This window comes from Antechinus flavipes, chromosome 2 (genome assembly GCF_016432865.1).
Source record: "Antechinus flavipes isolate AdamAnt ecotype Samford, QLD, Australia chromosome 2, AdamAnt_v2, whole genome shotgun sequence".
In the NCBI taxonomy this organism is placed as follows: Eukaryota; Metazoa; Chordata; class Mammalia; order Dasyuromorphia; family Dasyuridae; genus Antechinus; species Antechinus flavipes.
The window spans coordinates 501575243-501596106 of NC_067399.1; the positions used below are offsets into that span (position 1 = coordinate 501575243).

Below are 20864 nucleotides of genomic sequence, written 5' to 3' on the forward strand. Positions count from 1 at the left end.
AAGAAAGTGTGAACAAAGTGCTTGGTCTTTAATCTTAAAGGCTCCTTCTGGAGAGCTGTCTTGGGGTGCAGAGATGCAGGTGTCCCCCCTGCGATCCTTCCTCCCCTCTTTGTCACTCCCCTCCCCGCCCAGTCGGCCACATTTCTGAACTTCTTCCCCTTAATTCCCATTTCTTGCCTTCTTGGCTGAGGCTGCTTCTCCTTCAGCTGTCAGCCCAGTGTCCTCCCCTAACCTCCCCCAGCTAGAGAGGAGCAGAGCAGAGCGCTAGGAGAAGGGAAAGTTTGAGTCACGGGGGATTGGGGGGAGTCCGAGGGGAGGGGCGGGAGGCAGGCTCGTGGCCCTGCATAGAGTGGGCTTTAGGATCCGCCCCAGGCTCCCACTCGAAGACTGCGAGCCCCTTTCCCACACGCACGAGCTGAGGCCTTGTAGGGGCGCAGATGGAGCTGTGACTGCTGATGTTTCGCGCTGCCCTGTCTAGTGCGCTCGCTTCTCGGGGTGGGCATCCCGGAGGTCTTTTTAGAGGGGTGGGACTTGGTGGAAGAGCTAATCAGAGCAGTCTCAGAGTGCGGGACTAGGAAGCTGAGAGTGTTAGGAGGGCACCCCTTTTTTCTGCTTCGCCTCAGGAACGGCTGCAAGTGTGCGCTCTCCACGTAGGCATGACGCCCGGGGCGCCGCTGTCGCTCCCAGGGCGGGAGCTGCTGCTGCTAATGGTGGTCGCAGCGTCTGCTGGGCCGCCTCTGGGGGAACCTGTACTACCCTCCTCCGGAGATGCCACCTTGGCTTTCGTCTTCGACGTCACTGGCTCCATGTGGGATGATCTGAGACAGGTGGTCGAGGGCGCCTCCAGGATCTTGGAGCAAAGTCTCAGCGGGCGAAGCAAAGCCATCGCCAACTATGCGCTGGTGCCTTTCCATGATCCAGGTACTCTGTCCCCTCCCTCCCCGAGGTAAAGCCTTTTAAGCTGGTCACCCTGTGTTCGTTCAGTGTGAGTGAGCCAAACTCTGGAGAATCTAGCTGGGAAAGACCAGAGGTCCCTGATTGTGCGCTCTGAGCAAGGCTCGGGTACTGTCAGAACACTCTTATCTTCCTTCCTCACCTGCGCCTCCTAGTCCAGAGGGAGTCCTCAGCCCGCATCGCTGGCAATACCCAGCACTCCGAGCTTTTGCGCTTTCTCACAGCGCGGGGTACAGAACCTTTTTGCTCCGTGAATGCACTCAGGAGAGATCTGGGTTCTCTTCACTGCTAACTTAGGCATACCCCTCCCCTTCCCCCCCCCCCCCCATCTCCCGCCTCTGGGAAGATTGTAGGGCTCACTTTCTGTGCCCCTTTGATTTTCTTTAATATGGAAAATCAACGGGGGCTCCCCCGGATGGCTAGGAAATCATCTTCCTATATAGTTGAGACTGCGGAATAATTTTCTAAAACTGGAGGAGCTTTATTTATTTAATTTGCAACAGTATTTTATTTTTCCAAATACATGTGATGATAGTTTTCAACATTCATTTTTGTAAGACTTTGTGCTCCAAATTATTATCCCTCCTCCTCACGATAACAAGCAATCTGATTAAAACTGGAACTTTGAAGGGTGACTTTCCCACTAGACCTGGATGGCACTCACCCTTAGCTTTCACATCTAAAATCCATCTTCTACCCCATTCACAACTATAGTCTCATGCAAAACCAGATTGTTCATATAGCTCAAGTAAATCCCTAGTATTTGAAAATGTGTGTGTGTACATAGTAGCATAATATAATATACATTAATATGTACTAGGGGGACAGCTAGGTGGCGTAGTAAGCAAAGCACCTAGCACAGCGCCTAGTACATAGTAAGTGCTCTATAAATGTAGCTCTTCCTTTACTTCATACAAATGTATTTGACCCTTGCAAGCTCCTCTATAACAAGAGGAAGGAAAGATAGCAGATACTCAGGGTTGATTCAGGGAAAGAAGTGAGAAAATATTGGGATAAAGGGAAGAAAGATATAGCTCCTTACACAGTTCTAACTCCTTTTCTATGATTGATGCTAATTAGATTCCTAATTCATATAGCTGCCTTTCCCTCTGGTTCTCAGCTCCCATCCAGATATTATTCAACTTTGGTCTCTGACCTAGTAAAGTATCTGTCTTGATTTTTCTGGTTCAGCCTAAGAAGAATTTTCATTTAACCATTAATTAACAAGTGAGATCTCACTGTGTGCTGAGCCCATTGCTAGCCACCATGAATGATACAAAAATAAAAAAGAAAAACGGGACAAACCTTGCCTTCAAGTTGCTTACAATTGAATTAGAAAGTTAAGGTAATGTCCAGAATATTAATATGTATTACAGAAATGCTGGATTTAAATTTAAATCCTACCTTAGACATTGACCAGTGAGCCTCTGAGTAAGTCCCTTGAGCACTGTGAGCCTCAGTTTTCTTAACTGTAAAATGAGGATGTTGTGTTAAAATAATTCAGAGGTTCCTAAATCTATGCCTTTAATGCCAGGTCAAAGATTAAGTATTGTTTCATTATTTCAGAGCTTTTGCCCTAGTGATCTCTACAATAGTAGTATTCTGATAAATTCAATTTAATTCAATTCACCAAGCATTTATTAAGCTTCATGCTAGGCACTGGGGAATACAAAATTAAAAACAAAAACAGTTCTAGCACTCAAGAAATTTAATTCTACTGAAGCATCAAACCCACAGAATCCTCAGGGCTTCCAATGACTTCTCTGGTGGTGGTAAACACTAGCATATTTCCCCAGTCTCTCAACATGTCCCTGAGCCCCATTCCCCATATGTCCTGAGAAATAATACCAGTTAATAGAAAAAGAGCTTATCTGTAGTTCAAGGCTTGGCTCTGCTGTAATCATTGTGTTTGGCTATATAACTGTGGGAGAGTCATTTACTGTTTTTATTTTCAGTTTCCTTACCTGAAAAAAAAAATAAGGCAGGCGTTCTGATGCCATCTGCTTCACAAGATTGTTGTGGAGAAAATGTTTTGTAACTTGTTAACTTCTCTATAATTTTTTTGAAGCATCCATTGAATTTTTTCCCCTTTGAGTGCTGACTCAGCTTTGAAAACTTCCCATTCTGTTTCTTATAGCTGCTATTTCCTCAATTGTTTCTTTGCTAGAATCACCACCTTATCCCTGCATATAGAGCTGAAAGGACCTTAGAGATAATATCATCCACCCCTTTCATTTTACAACTGAGGCCCAGAGAAGTGAAGGGGTTCAAGGCAACATGAAGTGACCTGAGATTTGAACTCTTCCATGTACTCTAAGCTCTGGCTCTATGTCCAGTATTCTTTCTACTGCATCACTCTTTCTTCCAGTATCTCTGGGCCCTATTGCTTTCTCTTACTTATCCTTCCCACCCTAAATGCCATGAATCACTCTTGAGTTCTGGTCACTTCCTTCACAGAATCATGTAATTTTGGAGTTAGAAAGGCTCTTGAGTTGATTGTTCTTTAATAAGAATTCTCTCAACAATCTGATCAAGAAAGAGTTATTTTAACTTTTTCTTGAAGTCCTCTAGTGATAAAGATTTATTAATTTTGGATACTTTAATTATTGAAAAAATTTTCCTTATGCCAAAATCTCTTATCTCTCTCTTTTCAGGCAATTAGATGGCACAGTGGATAGAGTGTTGGGCTTGAATTCAAATCTGGTCTCAATTGTTCTTCAACTTACTAGCTGGGCAAATCACTTAGCTCTGTCCCAGTTTCTTCGTCTGTAAAATGAACTGGGGAAGCAAATGGCAAATCACTCCAGTATCTCTGCCAAGAAATCCTTGAATGGGTCACAAAAGAGTTGTACATGACTGAAACAACTGAATAGCAACAATACCTCTCTTTATTCTCTACCCATCTTTTCTAGGTCTGTCATCTAGTCCAAACAAATGAAGTCTTATTCTAGGTGGTGCAATGGATAGAGAACAGGAGTTCAAGTTCAGCTATAGATACTTCCTAAATCTGTGATCTAGGCAAGTCCTTTAATCCCAGTCAGTCTCAGCTGAAAAATATAGATAGTAATACTTATGTCCCAGAGTTTTTGTGAAGAAAAAAATGAGACATTTATAAATCACTTTGTAAGCCTTAAGGTATATAAATACTTCTTTTTCTCCTTGTTCTTGTTCTTGTTCTTCTTCTCATATGAGCTGCTAAATCTTGTCTTATCCTATCAGTGACTAAATGATGCTTGAATTGTTTCTGGCTGATTGCAATAGCTTCTCCTTGATCTGAGAACTATAGAATTAACTATAATATTCCTGGGAGTTTTCATTTCAGGGTCTCAGGAGCAGACTAGTAGATTCTTTCCATTTCTATTTTACTCTCTGGTTGTAGAATATCAGGGAAGTTTTCCATGATAATTTCTTGAAAGATGATGTCTAGGCTCTTTTTTTTAATCATACTTTTTAAGTTATCCAATAATTTTAAAATGATCTCTCCTGGATCTGTTTTCCAGGTCAGTTGTTTTCCCCACGAGATATTTCACGTTGTCTTCTATTATTTCACTCTTTTTGTTTTTTGATTTCTCATAAAGTCATTAGCTTCCATTTGTTCAATTCTAATTTTTAAGGAATTTTTTTTTAAAGTGAGCTTTTGTACCTCTTTTTCCTTTTGGTCAATTCTAATTTTTAAGGAGTTTTTTTTCTCCATTGAATTCTTATACCTCCTTTATTCTTTGGCCTAGTTTGTTTTTTAAGATGTTATTTTTTTTCTGTGTGTCTCCTTTACCAAGCTCTTTTTCATGATTTTTTTGCATTATTCTCATTTGTTTCCCAATTTTCCCTCTATCTGTTTTATTTGATTTTAAAAATCTTTCTTGAACTCTTCCATGGTCTTACTTGAATTAATATTTTTCTTGGAGGTTTTGGATGTAGGAGTTTTGACTCTGTTATATTTTTCTAAGTGTGTGTGTTTGGTCTCCCTTGTCACCATAGTAACTTTCTATTCTAATTTTCTTCTGTTGTTTGCTCATTTTCCCAGCCTATTTCTTGATTTTTTTTAACACCTTGTTAAAGTAGGGCTCTGCTTCCAGGGTGGAGGAAGCACTGTCCCAAACTTCAAGGGTTTTATGCAGTTGTTTTCAAAGATACTTCTAGAGACCTGTAAGTTTTCAGTTCTTCCAAAGTATGATATAAAGAGGTGTTTATTATTCGTCTGGCCTGTGCTTTGGTCTGTGAGCAACCACAAATACTCTTTTCTGCTCTGGAACTGTGAAAGAGTCCTTGCTGCATTGTGATAGTAAGCTCTGGTGTTCTAGTATTCCTCTTTACCCTGAGATTGCCATCTAAGACTGCAAATCAGATTTGAGTATGAACAAAACTGCTGCTGCTGCTGATTCAGTGTGTTCCAAGGCCAGAGTTCCTAAATATTTCAAAGGTGTTTGTCTTTAATAGTCTTTCCCCCCAAATACATGCAAAGATAGTTTTCAACATTCATCTTTGTAAAACCTTGTGTTCCAAAATTTTCTATTTTTCTCTCCCCAACCCTCTCCCATAGACAGCAAGCAATCCAATATAGGTTAAATATATACAATTCTTCTAAACATATTTCTATATTCATTATGCTACACAAGAAAAATCAGATCTAAAGATGAAAGAAAGAATGAAAAATCCAAGCAAACAACAATAACAACAACAATAAAAGTGAAAATACTATGCTTTGAATCACATTCAGTCTTAATGGTTCTCTTTCTAGTTGAGAATGGCTCTTCTATTACAAGTCTATTTGAATTGCCATGAATCACTTCACTGTTGAAAAGAACCAAGGTCATCACTGTTGGTCATTACATAATCTTCTTTTTGTTATGTAGATTATTTTTTTGGTTCTACTCACTTCATTTAGCCTCAGTTCATGCAAGTCTTTGCAGGTTTTTCTGAAATCAATCTGCTCATCATTTCTTACAGAGGTCCTCAAACTTTTTAAATAGGGGGACAGTGAACTGTCCCTCAGACTGTTGGAGGGCCAGACTATAGTAAAAACAAAAACTTTGTTTTGTGAACCTTTAAATAAAGAAACTTCATAGCCCTGGGTGAGGGGGATAAACGTCCTCAGCTGCTGCATCTGGCCCGCAGGCCGTAGTTTGAGGACCCCTGTATATAACAATAACATTCCATTACACTCATATACCATCACTTATTCAGCCATTCCCCAACTGATGGGCATCCACACAATTTCCAATTCCTTGCTACTATAAAGAGGGCTGCTACAAATATTTTTGCACATGTGGGTCCTTTTCTCTTTTTTATGATCTCTTAGATTTGATCTCAGTAGACTCAGTAGAAAAACTGCTGGATCAAAGGGCATATTAAAAAAAGTTTTATAGCACTTTGGGCACAGTTCCAAATTGCTCTCTAGAATGTTCAGATCAATTCACAACTCTACCAACAATGTATTGTTGTTCCAGTTTTCCCATATCCCTTCCAACATTTATCATTATCTTTTCCTGTCATTTTAGTCAATCTGAGAGATGTGAAATGGTACCTCAGTGTTGTCTTAATTTGCATTTCTCTTATCAATAGTGATTTAAAACATTTTTTCATATGATTAGAAATGACTAATTCATCATTTGAAAATTGTTCATATCCTTTGATCATGGCTTATATTCTTGTAAATTTGAGTCAGTCTCTATATTTTAGAAATGAGGTTTTTATCAAAAACACTGGATATAAAATTTCCCCCCAGCTTTCTGTTTCCCCTCTAATCTTGGCTGCATTGATTTTGTTTGTATAACCCCTTTTTAATTTAGTGTAATCAAAATCTCCATTTTGCATTTCATAATGTTCTCTAGTTCTTCTTTGACCATAAATTTCTTCCTTCTCCACAAATTTGAGTTCTCCTAATCTCCTCCACAAACCTTGTTTTCCTAATTTACTTATGGTATCATCCTTTTTGACTAAAATGAACTCATTTTGATCTTATGTTGGTATAGTGTTAGGAATTGCTCAATACCTACTTTCTGTCATATTATTTTCCAGTTTTCCGAGCAACTTCTGTCAAATAGTGAGTTCTTCTACCAGAAACTGGAGTCTTTGGGTTTATCAAATACAAGATTACTATATTCATTGACTATTGTGTCTTGTGAACCTATTCCACTGATCTACTACTCTATTTCTAAGCAGTGCCAAATGATTTTTATGACCACCAATTTATAATATACTTTAAGGTCTGGTACAGCTAGGCCAACTTCCTTTGCATTTTTCATTAATCATTTAAATTCTTGATCTTTTGTTTTTTTAGATTAATTTTGTTATTATTTTTTCTAACTCTATAAAGTAATTTCTTGGCAGTTTGATTGGTGAGGCACCGAATAAGTAGATTGATTTAGGTAGAATTGTCATTTTTATTATATTAGCTCAAATTATCCTTGAGCACTTGATATTCTTCCAGTTGTCTAGATCTAACTTTATTTGTGTGAAAAATGTTTTATAATTGTGTTCTTATAGTTCCTGGCTTTGTCCAACATTTTATATTATCTGCAGTTATTTTTAATGGGATTTCTCTTCCTATTTCTTGTGATGTTTGTCTTTAAAATGTTGTTATTGTATAAATTGTTCTGGTTCTGGCCCCTACACTTTTCACTAATTCATATAAACCTTCCCAGTTTTCTCCAAAATTATCCTTTTCATCATTTCTTATAGCACAATAGCATTCCGTTACATTTATATTCCATAATTTGGAATGTTTCTGACTCCCTTCTTTTACAAATGAGGATATAAAGACTATACACACATGTTTATAGATTGAAAATCATTGTTTGTATGGTTTCTTATTTTAATTTGTGACTTGTAATATAGTATGTTTAATACATTAAATCTCATTTTGGAGTGTCATAAGCTTTGGTGTATTTCAGTATTTCAAATTTCAAAGAACTCGTGTATGTATGTATTTATTTCTTTTTTGCTGAGGCAATTGGTGTTAAGTGACTTGCCCAGGGTCACACAGTTAAGAAGTACGAACTGTCTGAGACCAGATTTGAACTCAGGTCCTCCTGACTTCAGGGCTAATGCTCTATCCACTGCATCACCTAGCTGCCCTGCTTGTGTATATATTCTGAACAGTTGTCATTAGAGAAATTGTAGATATTATACTTTCCCCAACACTTAAGAAACCTTTCTGCCTTTTAGTATTATCTGATATTGCTATGCCTCTCTATGTAGGGGAAGACTTATGAGATGCTAGAGAGAGGCTACCTTTTCCTGACCCAGTCCAATGTTCTTTCAGCCAGAGTTTTTTGGAAATTTGAGCTCCCTCATGAGTATTGGTCTTTCTGAGTCCTGGCCCCTTAGAAAGAGATATATCTCTCAAGATTTCCCCGGGGTTCATTCTGGCACCTCTTTCAATTCATGGTGGATAGCCTTGATAGCTTACTCCAAGGAGAACAGGGGTCTGGATCTTCCTGGGTCTAGCCTGTGGCGGGATGGGACACAGTAATGGTAGGCAAAGTGTGGGACCACATATGTGGCCAGTGTCTCTATCAACTTTTCTTTGTTGATTGCCTAGGAGCCACCACTGTTGGCTCAGAAGGGCTTGGTTTTCTGGTTCCACAAGTATAGGACTTCATCCTTTCCCTGATCAGGATGAGTGATGGTGATTTTTTATGACCATTGCTTTGGATGCTATATATAACATACTTTTGGAAAATGTTGTGATTCAAATCACTTCAATTAAACCAACATTTATTAAGCAACCATATAAAAGTTACTATGTAATAAAGGTATAAGGACAAAACAAAACAAGTAAACAAGCAAACCATTTTCTCTCCTTTGCAATCCATCTTCTAAACACCTCCAGAGCATAGTTTTCACTCTCTCTGCTCAATGAGTTATTCAACCTCTGTTTAAAGAAGATCTCTTTACAAATTGGTCCCTACCTATTTTTTGGAGCTTATTACATCCTACTCCCTTGTATGCATTCTTTGGTATGTAACCAAACTAGCTTCACATAGTTATGTATACTTGCCAGTTCATCTCTCATCTCTATGGTTTTATCCTAGGCTGTTCCCTATATTTGGTTTTCAATCTTCCTACCATGTCTGCCTCTTAGAACTGTTGGCTTTCTTTAGAGCTTAGAGCAAAGAATACTTCCAACATGAAGTCTTTTTTGACCCCTATCTCCTTACTACCAGTGCCTCCCACTAGCATCCCAAATGATCAGTACAAATAAATGAGCAATACAAATTTGCTTTGTATTATATGTTGTATTTATTCATATATTTCTCCCAGAAAATGTAAGCTCCTTGAAAGAAGGGATGATTTTATTTTTCTTTTTGTGTCTCTAGAAGCCACTGCAATGTCTAGTACATAGTAGGCATTTGAATGTTGACTAATTGAAGGAGCTTACATGTTAACTGCAAAGGATACAATATCTAAATAACTAATAAAAACAGGTAAAATGTAAATAGATAAGGAAAGGGAAGGCAGGGGTTGAAAAAGGCATCTATAAGAGGTAGAATCTAATCTGAGTCTTTAAGGAAGCCCAGAATTCTAAGGGGAAGAAATGAGAAGGGAGTGAATTACAAGAAAATGGGTGGTGAGAAATAGAAACACAGCCTATGAAAAGGAATAGTAATTATCTCCTTTAGTTATTTTCATGCTAGTATCCTGTCTCCTTTCCTGGACTGCTAAGTGTCCTGAGAAGGGAGACATTCCTATTCCTTTTTTTATCCTTCCCTTCCTTCCTCTTCCCCTCTGCAGAATATTCAGTTTAGGATTCTGTACGAGTAAGCAATCAATTCTTACTGCTTGCCAAAGAGTTATAGGAAGCTTCAGAACAGAAAGTGCCCCATGCATGTGTATGTGGGATATGTGAGTGTGAGGGGAATAGCAGCGGATGGTGTTGATGGGCTTTTTGGAAACCCTTTGAGTGACATTGCTATTAACTAGTCTCCCATAATAAAATAAAGATGGGAGAAAATCAATCCTTCATGTTAGGAGAAAATCCAACTCTTCTGCTCAATCTCAGGATACAAGTCTCCATTTAGATTCAGAAATCTGTGCTGATTCCAGCAAAGTGCCAGGTACAGATACTAGTCATTGTGCTAACATAAAAAGACAGGCAAACAAGGAGCTGTGTCTGGCTCATAGAGATAAGACCTTCACTAAAGGACTGTGTTACAGCAGATCTCTCTCTCTCTCTCTCTCTCTCTCTCTCTCTCTCTCTCTCTCTCTCTCTCTCTCTCCCTCTTTCCCTCTTCCTCCCTCCATTTCTCTATTTCTCTCCTTTTTCTCCTTTTCTTTTTCTCTCTTTCCTCTCTCTCCCTCATTCTCCTTTCTTCCTTCTCTCTCCCTCTTTCATTCTTTCTCTCCCTCTCATTTTTCTCTCTTGCTTCTTTGTTTTCTCTCTTCTTTTTCCTTTTCCTCCTCCTCCTCGTCCTCTTCCTTCTCCTTCTTTTTCTTCCTTCTTTCTTCTTCTTCTTCCTCCCCCTCTTTGTGGTGGGTGAGATAGGAGATTTTCAGAATGCTTTTATTGGTGAGGAAATGAGGAGTAAAGAAGGAATATATACATTTTATTCTGTATACTCTAAGGTAGCCCTCCCCGCCACCGCTCCCCCCCCCCCCAGTGACTCCTGGATCTGAACTGTGTCTTCTTGTGCTTGAAATGAGACGTCAGGAACATCTTATGTTTGTGTAAGAATCTGCAAGGAGTGATAAAAAGTTAAAAATGAAGCATTCCCTATCCTCAAGGGGCTTATATTCTATAAGAGGAAGCAATATATGTGTACACACACACACACACACACACACACACACAAACACACAGAGTAAATTCAAGATAATTTTTGGATAGTGAGGATTGTGGAATGGGAGGGGGTTGTGAAGGGCTTTATCTGGATTCCAAAGATGGTATTGGAACTAAGCTTTGAAGAAACTAGTAGTTCTTTTTTTTTTTTTTTTGAAAACTAGTAACTCTAAAAGATGAAGTTGAGAAGGAGGTACATTGTTGACCTCTGGGGCACAACCAGTACAAAGACATGGAAATGGGAAATGGAATATTATGTATGAAAAACAATAAGGGTCAAAGGGCTTTTAGTTCCCCTGGGTTTCCATTCTACCATGACTTCCATAATTCTCAGTTAGCATTATTGTCATAGGTTTATACCTCTACATGTATGTATATTTGATGCCATTTCCTTCCCTCTCATTCAGCAGATTGTCTCCACAAATCATTCCCCGACTCCTGCAAATCTTTCCCTCTCTTTTAGTTCCTTCTCTACTGTCTAAAAACATGCCTATGACACCTCACTTGATTTGATCATCTCCAGAAACTGTCATTCTAGGTCCCTCCTCTCTTTCATAGCCAAAATTCTAAGCAAGCTGTTTATTCTCATTACTTGTACTTCCTCTCTTCTCTATTTGGCTTGCTATCTCATCACTCAACCACAACTGCTTTTTAAATTTATCCATGGTCTCTCTTAACAGTGCTTTTTAAAATTTAAATATAAAGTTTTATTGAAATCTCTTTTTTTTTTTTACATCACTACATTAGCTAATATACTTTTCCTCCTCTTCCTTCCAGAGAGCCATTTTTAAAAATAAAGATTAAAGAAGAAAGGAATGGAAATAGTGTAGCAAACTAACCAAACTATTGAAAAATATGCAGTGTAGTTCAGTGTTTCATATGAGAATCTCCTACCACTCCAAAAACAAGAGCAGATAGTTTCTTATGTCTCTTTTTTTTCTCTTAATGGTTTTAATTTTTTCCCAATTACATGTAAAGATAGTTTTCAACATTCATTTTTTTTGGGGAAAATATTCCAAATTTTTTGTCCTCCCATCTCTCTTCTCCCCAAGAAAGCAAGCAATCTGATATAGGTTATATAGATACACTCATGTCAGACATATTTCCACATTATTCATATTATAAAAGTAGAATCAGAACAAAAGGGGAAAATCATGAGAAGAGAAAAACACAAAGTGAAAAATATGTCTTAATCTGTATTTAGACTCCATGATTCTTTCTTTGAATGTGAATTTTTCATCATGAATCTTTTGGAATTATCTATATTATTATTTTCCTGGTTCTGCTTTTTTCACTCTGCATGATTTCACACAAATGTTTCCATGTTTCTCTGTATTCATCATTTCTTACAATACAGTAATATTGTACTTTATGGATTTCATTCATGTTTGGCTGTTTTCTAATTAGCGAGTATCCATTTTGTTTCCAATTCTTTGCTGCTACAAAAAATACTGCTATATAAGTTCTTAGTTTTTGTCATTAACTTTTTGGGGCATAGATCTAGCTGTGGATCATGGACATTTCAGTCACTTTCTTCTCATAATCCCAAATTGCTTTACACAATAATTGAAAAAATTTATAGCTCCACAACAGGATTTCCACCATTGACTCTTCTCAATTTTTGTTCTTACTGCCAATTTGCCACTGATTTTTTCATCACTATACCTCATGGCCTTTTCTCATTCCTTATCTTTTTTGACCAACCACGAATCATCTACAGCATTTTTGTCTATGCTTTCTTCTAGGTTTTTGTGACATTGCTTTTTCCAGGTTTTCTTTTTACTATCTAACTGCTGATTTTCTGTCTCCTTTCCTGCATCTTTTTCTATATCCCATTCTCTAGGGGTGCGGATTTTAGTCTTAGTCCACATTCTTTTCTCTCTCCTTACTCTATTAGTGATCTAATCATCTCTCATGGTTTAAATATTATTTCTTATGGAAAAGCTCCCAGTCCTATGTAATCGGCTTTAGATTCTCTTCTGAGCTCTAATCTTCCATCACAAACATTTTGTACTATCTGAATTTTGAAGAAAATTAGGAATCCTGATAAGTGAAGGGGAGGATGGGTTACATTAGAGATGTGAAGAACAACCTGAACAAAAGCATAGTGATAGAAGGTATACATCTCAATTCCTAAATGGAGTTCATTCTATTTACCCTCAATCTCACCCTTTTTCTGATCTGAATTTCTTTACCTTCTTGTCACTCAGGTTTACAATCACTGGGTCATCCTTGAGAGTCATTTATCCCTCTCCCTTCCGATATCCAATCAGTTACCAATATGACAAAAAGTTTGAGAGAGAGTTTCAGGATAACTGATCATTTTATTAATCATACTAGCAGATAATTAATAAAAGGAGTCAGTGCCAGATACTACTCATGGAACTCACTCAATGCTTATATGCCCTTGGAAGAGTGAGTGTTCCTGAGGGTGGCAATCAACTCTGATTGGTTAACAAGTAATGAGAGTGAATATTATAATGAGGGGTGAGCTTTTTCTAATGAGTCTAGGAGATTTGTCTCTGATTACTCAGTATTGGCCAAAGAGACTTCTTTATATCCATATCAGTCTATCTAGGGTAATCTAGGCAAAAGGAGGAATCCACTTTTATCCAGACCTGTCTGACTAAAACACATTGGGCAGAAATCCACCACCAAATTATGTTATGCTTGTATATTTATTTTTATGTTTGCTTATAAATGTATTTTTTCTCCCTCCAATTCCATAGAATGCAAACTCTATGAGGGCAGGGAACATTTTACTTTTGTTTTTGTATTCCCAGTGTCTAACACAGTGCCTGCTACATAGTAGATGCTTAATAAATTCTGCTTTTATTGTTTCAGAGCAGGAAGGAATCTTAATCATCATCTCCTTCAACCACTCATTTTATATATGAAGAAACAAAGGCCCAGAGGAAATAAGTGACTTGCTTATCATTTTTTTTTATTGGGGTTGGATTGAGCTGTATTGGGAATAACTGGCTGGATTACTGTATGGGGTGAGGGAGGGTCAGAGAATATGATGGTCTCAAACCTGGAGTTCTGGCAGGTCCCTTTCAGCTTTGAATCGGTGATCCTAATGTGAGTTTTAAAGCAGATTATAAGAAAGCTCATAAATACATGCTTCCCATAAGAGGAGGGCTCCCATGAGCCTTGGCCCCCACAGAAGCTGTCTACTTGGCATGCCAAGTGGCTTGGGGAGTGTTTTGCTGGGAATTTGCCAGCAGATGTCTGGGTTTTGATAAGCACCTGGGCTCAGTGTCTTTGAAATTTCTACTATTCTCTGGGAAATCCAATTCATATATCCAGGGAGCAATTCTATGTAGTGATGTGATTTCCTGGAATCCAGCTCTGTGCCTTGCTCTTAGGGGATGTAGAAAATATGTCTGTGTGGTCAGTAAACAGTTTTCTATTAGATTAAAGTAATAAGGGGACCAAGGTTAAGGATACAGCATGCTGTTGATCATGGACAAGTAAGGTTCATACTGTTTTTTGGCCCCATATTTCTCCCCAAACTCTAGCCAGCCTCTGGGGGAGCAGAAAAGGTAATATAGGTGGTTTGATGCAATTCTGTCTTTACCACTGAGAAAACACCCCTAATGTGGTATGGCCCATAGACAGTGCATTAATAGGGAAGCATCTTCTTTGTATGGAAAGAATGCTGTATCCCTTTATATACCAAGGCACCCAGGATGGAGTTCTGCACTTGGAATTAAATTGGGTTCAAATTGAACTTCAGACACACACTGGCTAAGCCACCATAGACAAGACACTTAACTTCTATTTTCTTCAGGTTTCTAATCTGCAAAATGGAAACTATAATAGTACATACATCCTTTCCTCCCAGTGTTGTGAAGATCAAATGAGATATTTATCAAGTACTTAGTGCTGTGCTTGACACATAGTAGGTGCTTAATAAATGCTTATCAAATCTAAAACCTAATATGCTGTCTGGGGGAATTTCTGTTCTGAATAATATTGGCTGAACACAGCAAGGGAAGAATTCATATTTGTAAGTGTCTTGCTCTAACTCCTGCTGATGAAAATGTCTTCTGTTGCTAGGAACATCATGGCATAAATTACTATCTCTGGCCCTTTCTCCCTGAGTAATGACCATGGGTCAGGCACTCAGCAAAACAAATGGAGCCAATGTGCTAGCATTGATTAAAAATAAGGACCATCATCTATATTGAATCAGCTGTCTGGAGAGTGGTGGGAAGACTTATTGAAATGGGATGCATACCCATATAGTCTGGTAGAAAGAATGCTGAGACTGGCATTAAAGGACTGGATTCTCTCTTTTTCTCTTTCTCCCTCCTTCCCTCCCTCTTTCCCTCTCTCTCTCCCTCTGTCTCTGTCTCTGTCCCTCTCTTTCTTTTCCTTCCTTCCTTCCTTCCTTCCTTCCTTCCTTCCTTCCTTCCTTCCTTCCTTCCTTCCTTCCTTCTTTTCTTTCTTTCTTTCTTTCTTTCTTTTCTTTCTTTCTTTCTTTCTTTCTTTCTTTCTTTCTTTCTTTCTTTCTTTCTTTCTTTCTTTTTCTTTCCTTCTTTCTTCTTCTTCTATCCCTTCCTTTCTTTGTTTCTCTTTCTTTCTTTCTTTTTCTTTCCTTCTCTCTCTTCTATCCCTTCATTCCTTTGTTTCTTTCTTCTTCTCTTTTTTGTCACTTTCTTTCTCTCTCTTCCTCCCTCCTTTCTCTTCCCTCATTTCTTTCTTTTCCTTCTTTTCTTTCTCCCTTCCTTCCTTCCTTCTTTTCTTTCTCCATTCCTTCTTTCCTTCCTTCTTCCCTCCCTTCCTTCTTCCTTCCTTCCTTTCCTCTGTTCCTTCATTTCCTCCTCTTTCTCCTCCTCCTCCTCTTCCTCTTCCACCTCCTTTTCCTCCTTTTCTTCCTCCTTCTCTTCCTCCTCCTTCTACTCCTCCTTTTTCTTCTTCTTCTACTTCTTCTTCTTCTTCTTCTTCTTCTTCTTCTTCTTCTTCTTCTTCTTCTTCTACTCTTCTTCTTCTTCTTCTTCTCTGTCTCTGTCTCTCTGTCTCTCTGTCTCTCTGTCTCTCTCTCTCTCTCTCCCTCTTTCACCTCTTCTCTTTCCTCCTCTCCCCCTCTTTCTTACTTCTTTCTTGGGCAAGTCATCTCAATGGGCCTTAGGTTCCTTATAGATAAAATGAAGAGTTTGAACAGATTACTCCTTTAAGCCTCTGTCATCTCTGTTTTCCATGACATATACTTTCCCTGTACACAGCATGTTCTTATTATGTGTTTATTGACTGACTCATTGACTCTAGAACACTTATGCCATTTTAAAATCTGCTTCAAAGGATCACTGATTTAGGGCTGAAAGGAACCTGAGAGATCACTGAACCTAGTTTCTGTCCTTAACAGATAAGGAAACTGAGACCCAGAAAAGTCAAATCACTTGAGATAATCTTTGTAAAATGCTTAGCACAGTAACTGTCACAGAGTAGGTCCTATATAAATAATCTTCCTCTTTCCCTCCCCCAAATCAGAATCACACAGCTTGTATGTCTGAGGCAGGATTTGAACTGAAGTTTTCCAACTCGTCCTAGCTACTATGCCACAATGTTACAATTCATGACCATGCATTGTCAAGAATGGTTCAAGTTGATTGGTTTTGTAGGCTCATCTATCTTGAACTTTAAGATAAAGGTGTGGGGCAACTAAGTTCCACAGTGGATAGAGCACCAGGCTCTGGAAGCAGGAGGACCTGAATTCAAATATGATCTCAGTTGCACAATAGTTCTATGATTCTGGGTAAACTCTGGTTACCTCCAAAAATAGAAAAAGGCATGATCTTTAGTTGGTTTAATTACAGCTAAAGTAACTCCACCATTGAGGAAAAAGGCAATTCCCTGAAGTGTGGAATTAATTTCATGACATACATGACATGTGACCCAGGGTAAAGAAGAACTCAAAGTACATCTTTGCCTTAAAGGTGGAGGAAACCTTAGAGGTCATCTAGTTCCACCTTCTCATTCTGTAGATGAAGAAACTCAGAATGAGTAAGCATGTGACTTGCCCAAGATCATCTACCCAATACATGGCTGAGACAGGATTTAAATCAGAGCTCTATGATACCAAATCCAGCATGAATTCTATTGCACTATGCTATCTCTTTAATTTCAGTCTCGTCCTTGCTCACCCTCCTTTACTTGAAATTACTAAAATTGCCTCCATGTCAACATAGTGCAGAGAGGTGTGACAGGCATATATAGCAGAGTTGGGATAGGTGGGTGTATATGTGTATGTTGGGAAGGAGTTTGGGACAGATTCCCAACATTTTGTGTAATTTTATGAGCTGGTATTCTCCTTGTGAATGGAGAGAGGGAAGGAAAAACCTGATGGCTGGCCTCATGTGCTCCTTGAGGGCAAAGACTGCTTTTTGCCTTTTTTTTTGGTGGGGGGGGAGGATCCTCATTCCTTAGCACAATGCTTGGTACAAAATAGAAGCTTAAAAAGTGCTTAGTGAGGAGCAACTAGGTGGTGCAGTGGATAGAGCACTAGCTCTGAAGTCAAGAGGACCTGAGTTCAAATTTGATAGCAGACACTTAATACTTCCTGGCTGTGACCCCGGGCAAGTCACTTAACCCCAATTGTCTCAGGGGGAAAAAAAGTGCTTATTGGCTGACTAACAAAGGGAATAGGTAGTGGTGGCAGTCAAGTTCCTGCCACTGTAGTTCACCCTTAGACCGTGCTGCCTGAGGAAACACCATATCCACCTCTGTAGAGGGCCACAGATAGTGGGGAACCCTGGATGAGGTGTAAAACCCTTTAGTCCAGTAAAAGGAACCCTGCTGAAAGTGTCTGGTTCAGCTCCCCATCCCTCTCTAGGGGCTCTCAGTCTTCCTGAGATGTCAGGGGACATGGAAACCTGTGTTGTAATTAAAGCACAGTTACACTGTGGCAAAGAGACATTTGCACACAATAGCCAGTTGTTTATGTGGTCCCGCATGGCAGTATGGTAAGCAGTATGTAAGTTAGTGCATGCTCAGAGGGCTATAATTATGTAAGAATATTAGAGTATAAAAGGTTGAGAGAATTTGGAATAAATGGACTCCATATTTGACCATCCATATGAGTCCCATCTCTTCACTCCTCATTTAAGATCAAGGAGATCCTACAGTGAGCTAGTCCTGACATTACATAGCTACTTCCCTTTTTAGACAGAAGTGCTTGCCAGGTCTGAATATGATACCTTTTCTTCAGAACAGGTTTATGGCTGGAAACAGAGAGAAGGAGAAAGTTGCCTCAGAGGGTTTTTCTCAGTGAGCAAGAAACAAGGAAGGAAGGATTCTCTCCTTTCACTTCCTAAAACTGGCTGGGGGGGAAAGGCTTAGTGAGGATCAGATTGAATGAGGCTCACAAGAAATGGGACAAACTCCTTTATTATTTTCTCAGATTTAGTTCAACTTGGTATTCGATGAGCACTCATTCAATTATTCATTTATTTACTTTTTCATTCAATAACAATGTCTTGAATGCTTGTGACATAGCATAAACTAGTAAATATTCTACTTATAGTCAAGGAGACCTGGGTTTCAGTCTTACCTCTTATATTTATTAGGCTGTATTAACCTGGGCAGGTCACTCCAGCTTTTGGGGCCTTAGTTTCCTCACTCACAAAGGGGAAGGTGGAGATTGACAATGCTTGTAGCACCTCCTTCAGAATAGTGTTTTGCAAATCCTAAAGTGCAAAAATGTACAAGACCATGTGGGAGGGAAGGAAGAGTTACAAAAATGAGAGAGTCATGGTCCTTGCCCTGAAAAAGATTAGTGAAATTTCCAAGAAACTTATAATTGAGTTAGGGGAAAAGATTCACATATACTGAATGGTACAAAATAAATATATAATTAAGCTGTGAATTATATAGTAATTCATATTTGTATAGGATTTTAAGGTTCACAATGGGATTTTTTTCTCCTAACAGGACTGGGTTAAGTAGATAACACAAGAATTATCATTCCCATTTTCTAGCTGAGGAAACTGAGACAGGATATATAAAGTGACTTGCCAAGTTCTCACAAATAGGAAGTAGAATAGCTGAAATTTGAACTTAGAACCTTTGCTTCCAAATCCAGAGCTCTTTCTTCTACAACCATCTTGTCTTTCTCCTCCATCTTGGTTCAGGAAAAGCATATACAACAACAAATAATAATAATAGCTATAATAATAACAGCAACAATAACCACAATGACTATAATAACAGCTAACATTTATATAGTGTCCACTATGTGCCAGATACTAAATGTCACATTTGATCCTCACAATAACTCTGGGAGATAGCCACTCTTTTTATTTTTATTTATAGATGGGGAAACTGAGGCAAACAGCAGACAAACTTCTTTTATTTTTATTTACAGATAAAGGAACTGAAGCAAACAGCAGTCAAACTTTTTGCCCAGAGTTGAAATGAATATAAATGTCTGAGGCCAGATTTAAATTCAGGTCTTCCTGCCTCCAGACTCTGAACCACCAAGCTATCCCAAACAATCAATTCATTTGTTAAGTAGCTAGAAAATTGCAGGTTTAGAGAATACAAAGCCAAAAATAAAAAAGAGTTCCTGAGGGAGGTATGGAGACTAAATGTCAATAAAAGCATACTATTTTCACCTTTTTTTTGGTTTGCTTTTTAGTTCTCATGATTTTTTCAGTTTTATTGGGATTTTTCTTTTACAACATGACAAATATGGAATTATGTTTAAAATGATTGTACACGCATAATTTATATTAGATTTCTTGCTGTCTTGGGAAGGGGGAGATAAGGGAGGGAGGAAGGAAAAAATGGAACTCAGAATCTCAGAAAAATGAATGTTGAAAACTATCATTACATTTAATTGGAAAAATAAAAATACTATTGAGGAATAGAAAAATATGAATCTCTGACCTCAAGTAATTTACATTCTATCAGGAGAGGCTACACATGTAAATATATTAAAATATATACAAAGTAAATACAAAATTATTGGTTGTGGCAACAGAAGGAGGGATACTGTGGCAGTTGGGATGAACAGAATCTTTGTAGAGGGTAGACTTGATTTGAATCTAAAAGGAGGAGATGAGGAGGGAATTTCTGTGCAAAAAAATAGAGAAATGGGAGTTGAAAGATGTGTCCTACCATAGAATGCATGAAAGTTATTTATGTGTGATAAGCCTGGCAAGATAGGTTGGAGCTTGGATATGAAGGGCTTTACATATGCCAGACAAGAGTTATGTATTTGTTCCTAGAGACAGTAACAACCCAAGAGGATTCTAAAGCTTAGAGAGTTGATATTTCCCTCTCCATCTCCCTGGAGAAGAATAAATAGAATGGGAAACCACTCTCCTCTGCATCTCTGGAACAGGACCCTTCTGATGTTATGAGAGAGGTCCCAGTTTGTCTTGGTCTCGTTGACAGATATTGGACCAGTGACTCTCACATCGGATCCTGCCGTGTTCCAGCGGGAACTGAGGGAACTCTATGTACAGGTGAGGTTGTTCTCTAGGCTATGTCTCAGGGACAAATTTTATTCCAAAGCAATTTTTATCCCTCTCCTTCTATCCTGCCTATCTCTTGTCAATCATGGGAGACTAGAACATCCTGATGTCCTATTCCGTCATCTTCTAAGAGTTTTGGGTGGGGTGAAGATTCTTTCACACTGTGAATCGAGATGGTTATGTTACTCAGGTAAGCATATTTTTTTTCCTAATAATTTTTTACTGGGACATTTATGTCATCTGCATTTCTGAATGTATTCCTTCTCACTTTCCCTATAGTTATCCCTCACAAAAAATAAAAAAAGAAAAATAGTTTAGCAAAATTAACCAAGATAATGAAAAAAAATCAGTTATTATATGTAGTGGCTCACATTTTAGTCCTCCACCACTGAAATAAATAGGAGTGAGGACACATTTTGTGTATTCGATGTTCTGGGTTCAATGATTCCCCTCAGTTTGTTTTTGCTGAAGACAGAGACAAGAGATAATTGCGGGGGGGGAGAGGAAAAAAGAAGATGGGGAAGGTGGTATGTCTTTGCTTGTGAAATTTATTATAATTGAGGAAGACCTGAATGTAGAGACAAATGTTTGGTTGGGCCCTTGAAATGCTACATGAACAAGGAGAGTTTGAGAGGACTCATTTGTTC

The 20864-nt window shown here is 38.6% G+C and overlaps 1 protein-coding gene across 1 annotated transcript in view; it reads left to right on the plus strand.

The window, feature by feature from the left end:
• The first annotated feature begins 396 nt into the window (after window positions 1–396).
• The window catches only part of HMCN2 (hemicentin 2), a 185863-nt gene continuing 165395 nt past the window's right edge, over window positions 397–20864 (plus strand). Inside the window, 2 exon segments of the mRNA XM_051980197.1 lie at window positions 397–921; window positions 20138–20208. Coding sequence (XP_051836157.1) covers window positions 657–921; window positions 20138–20208 — 336 coding nt within the window. The 5' untranslated portion in view covers window positions 397–656.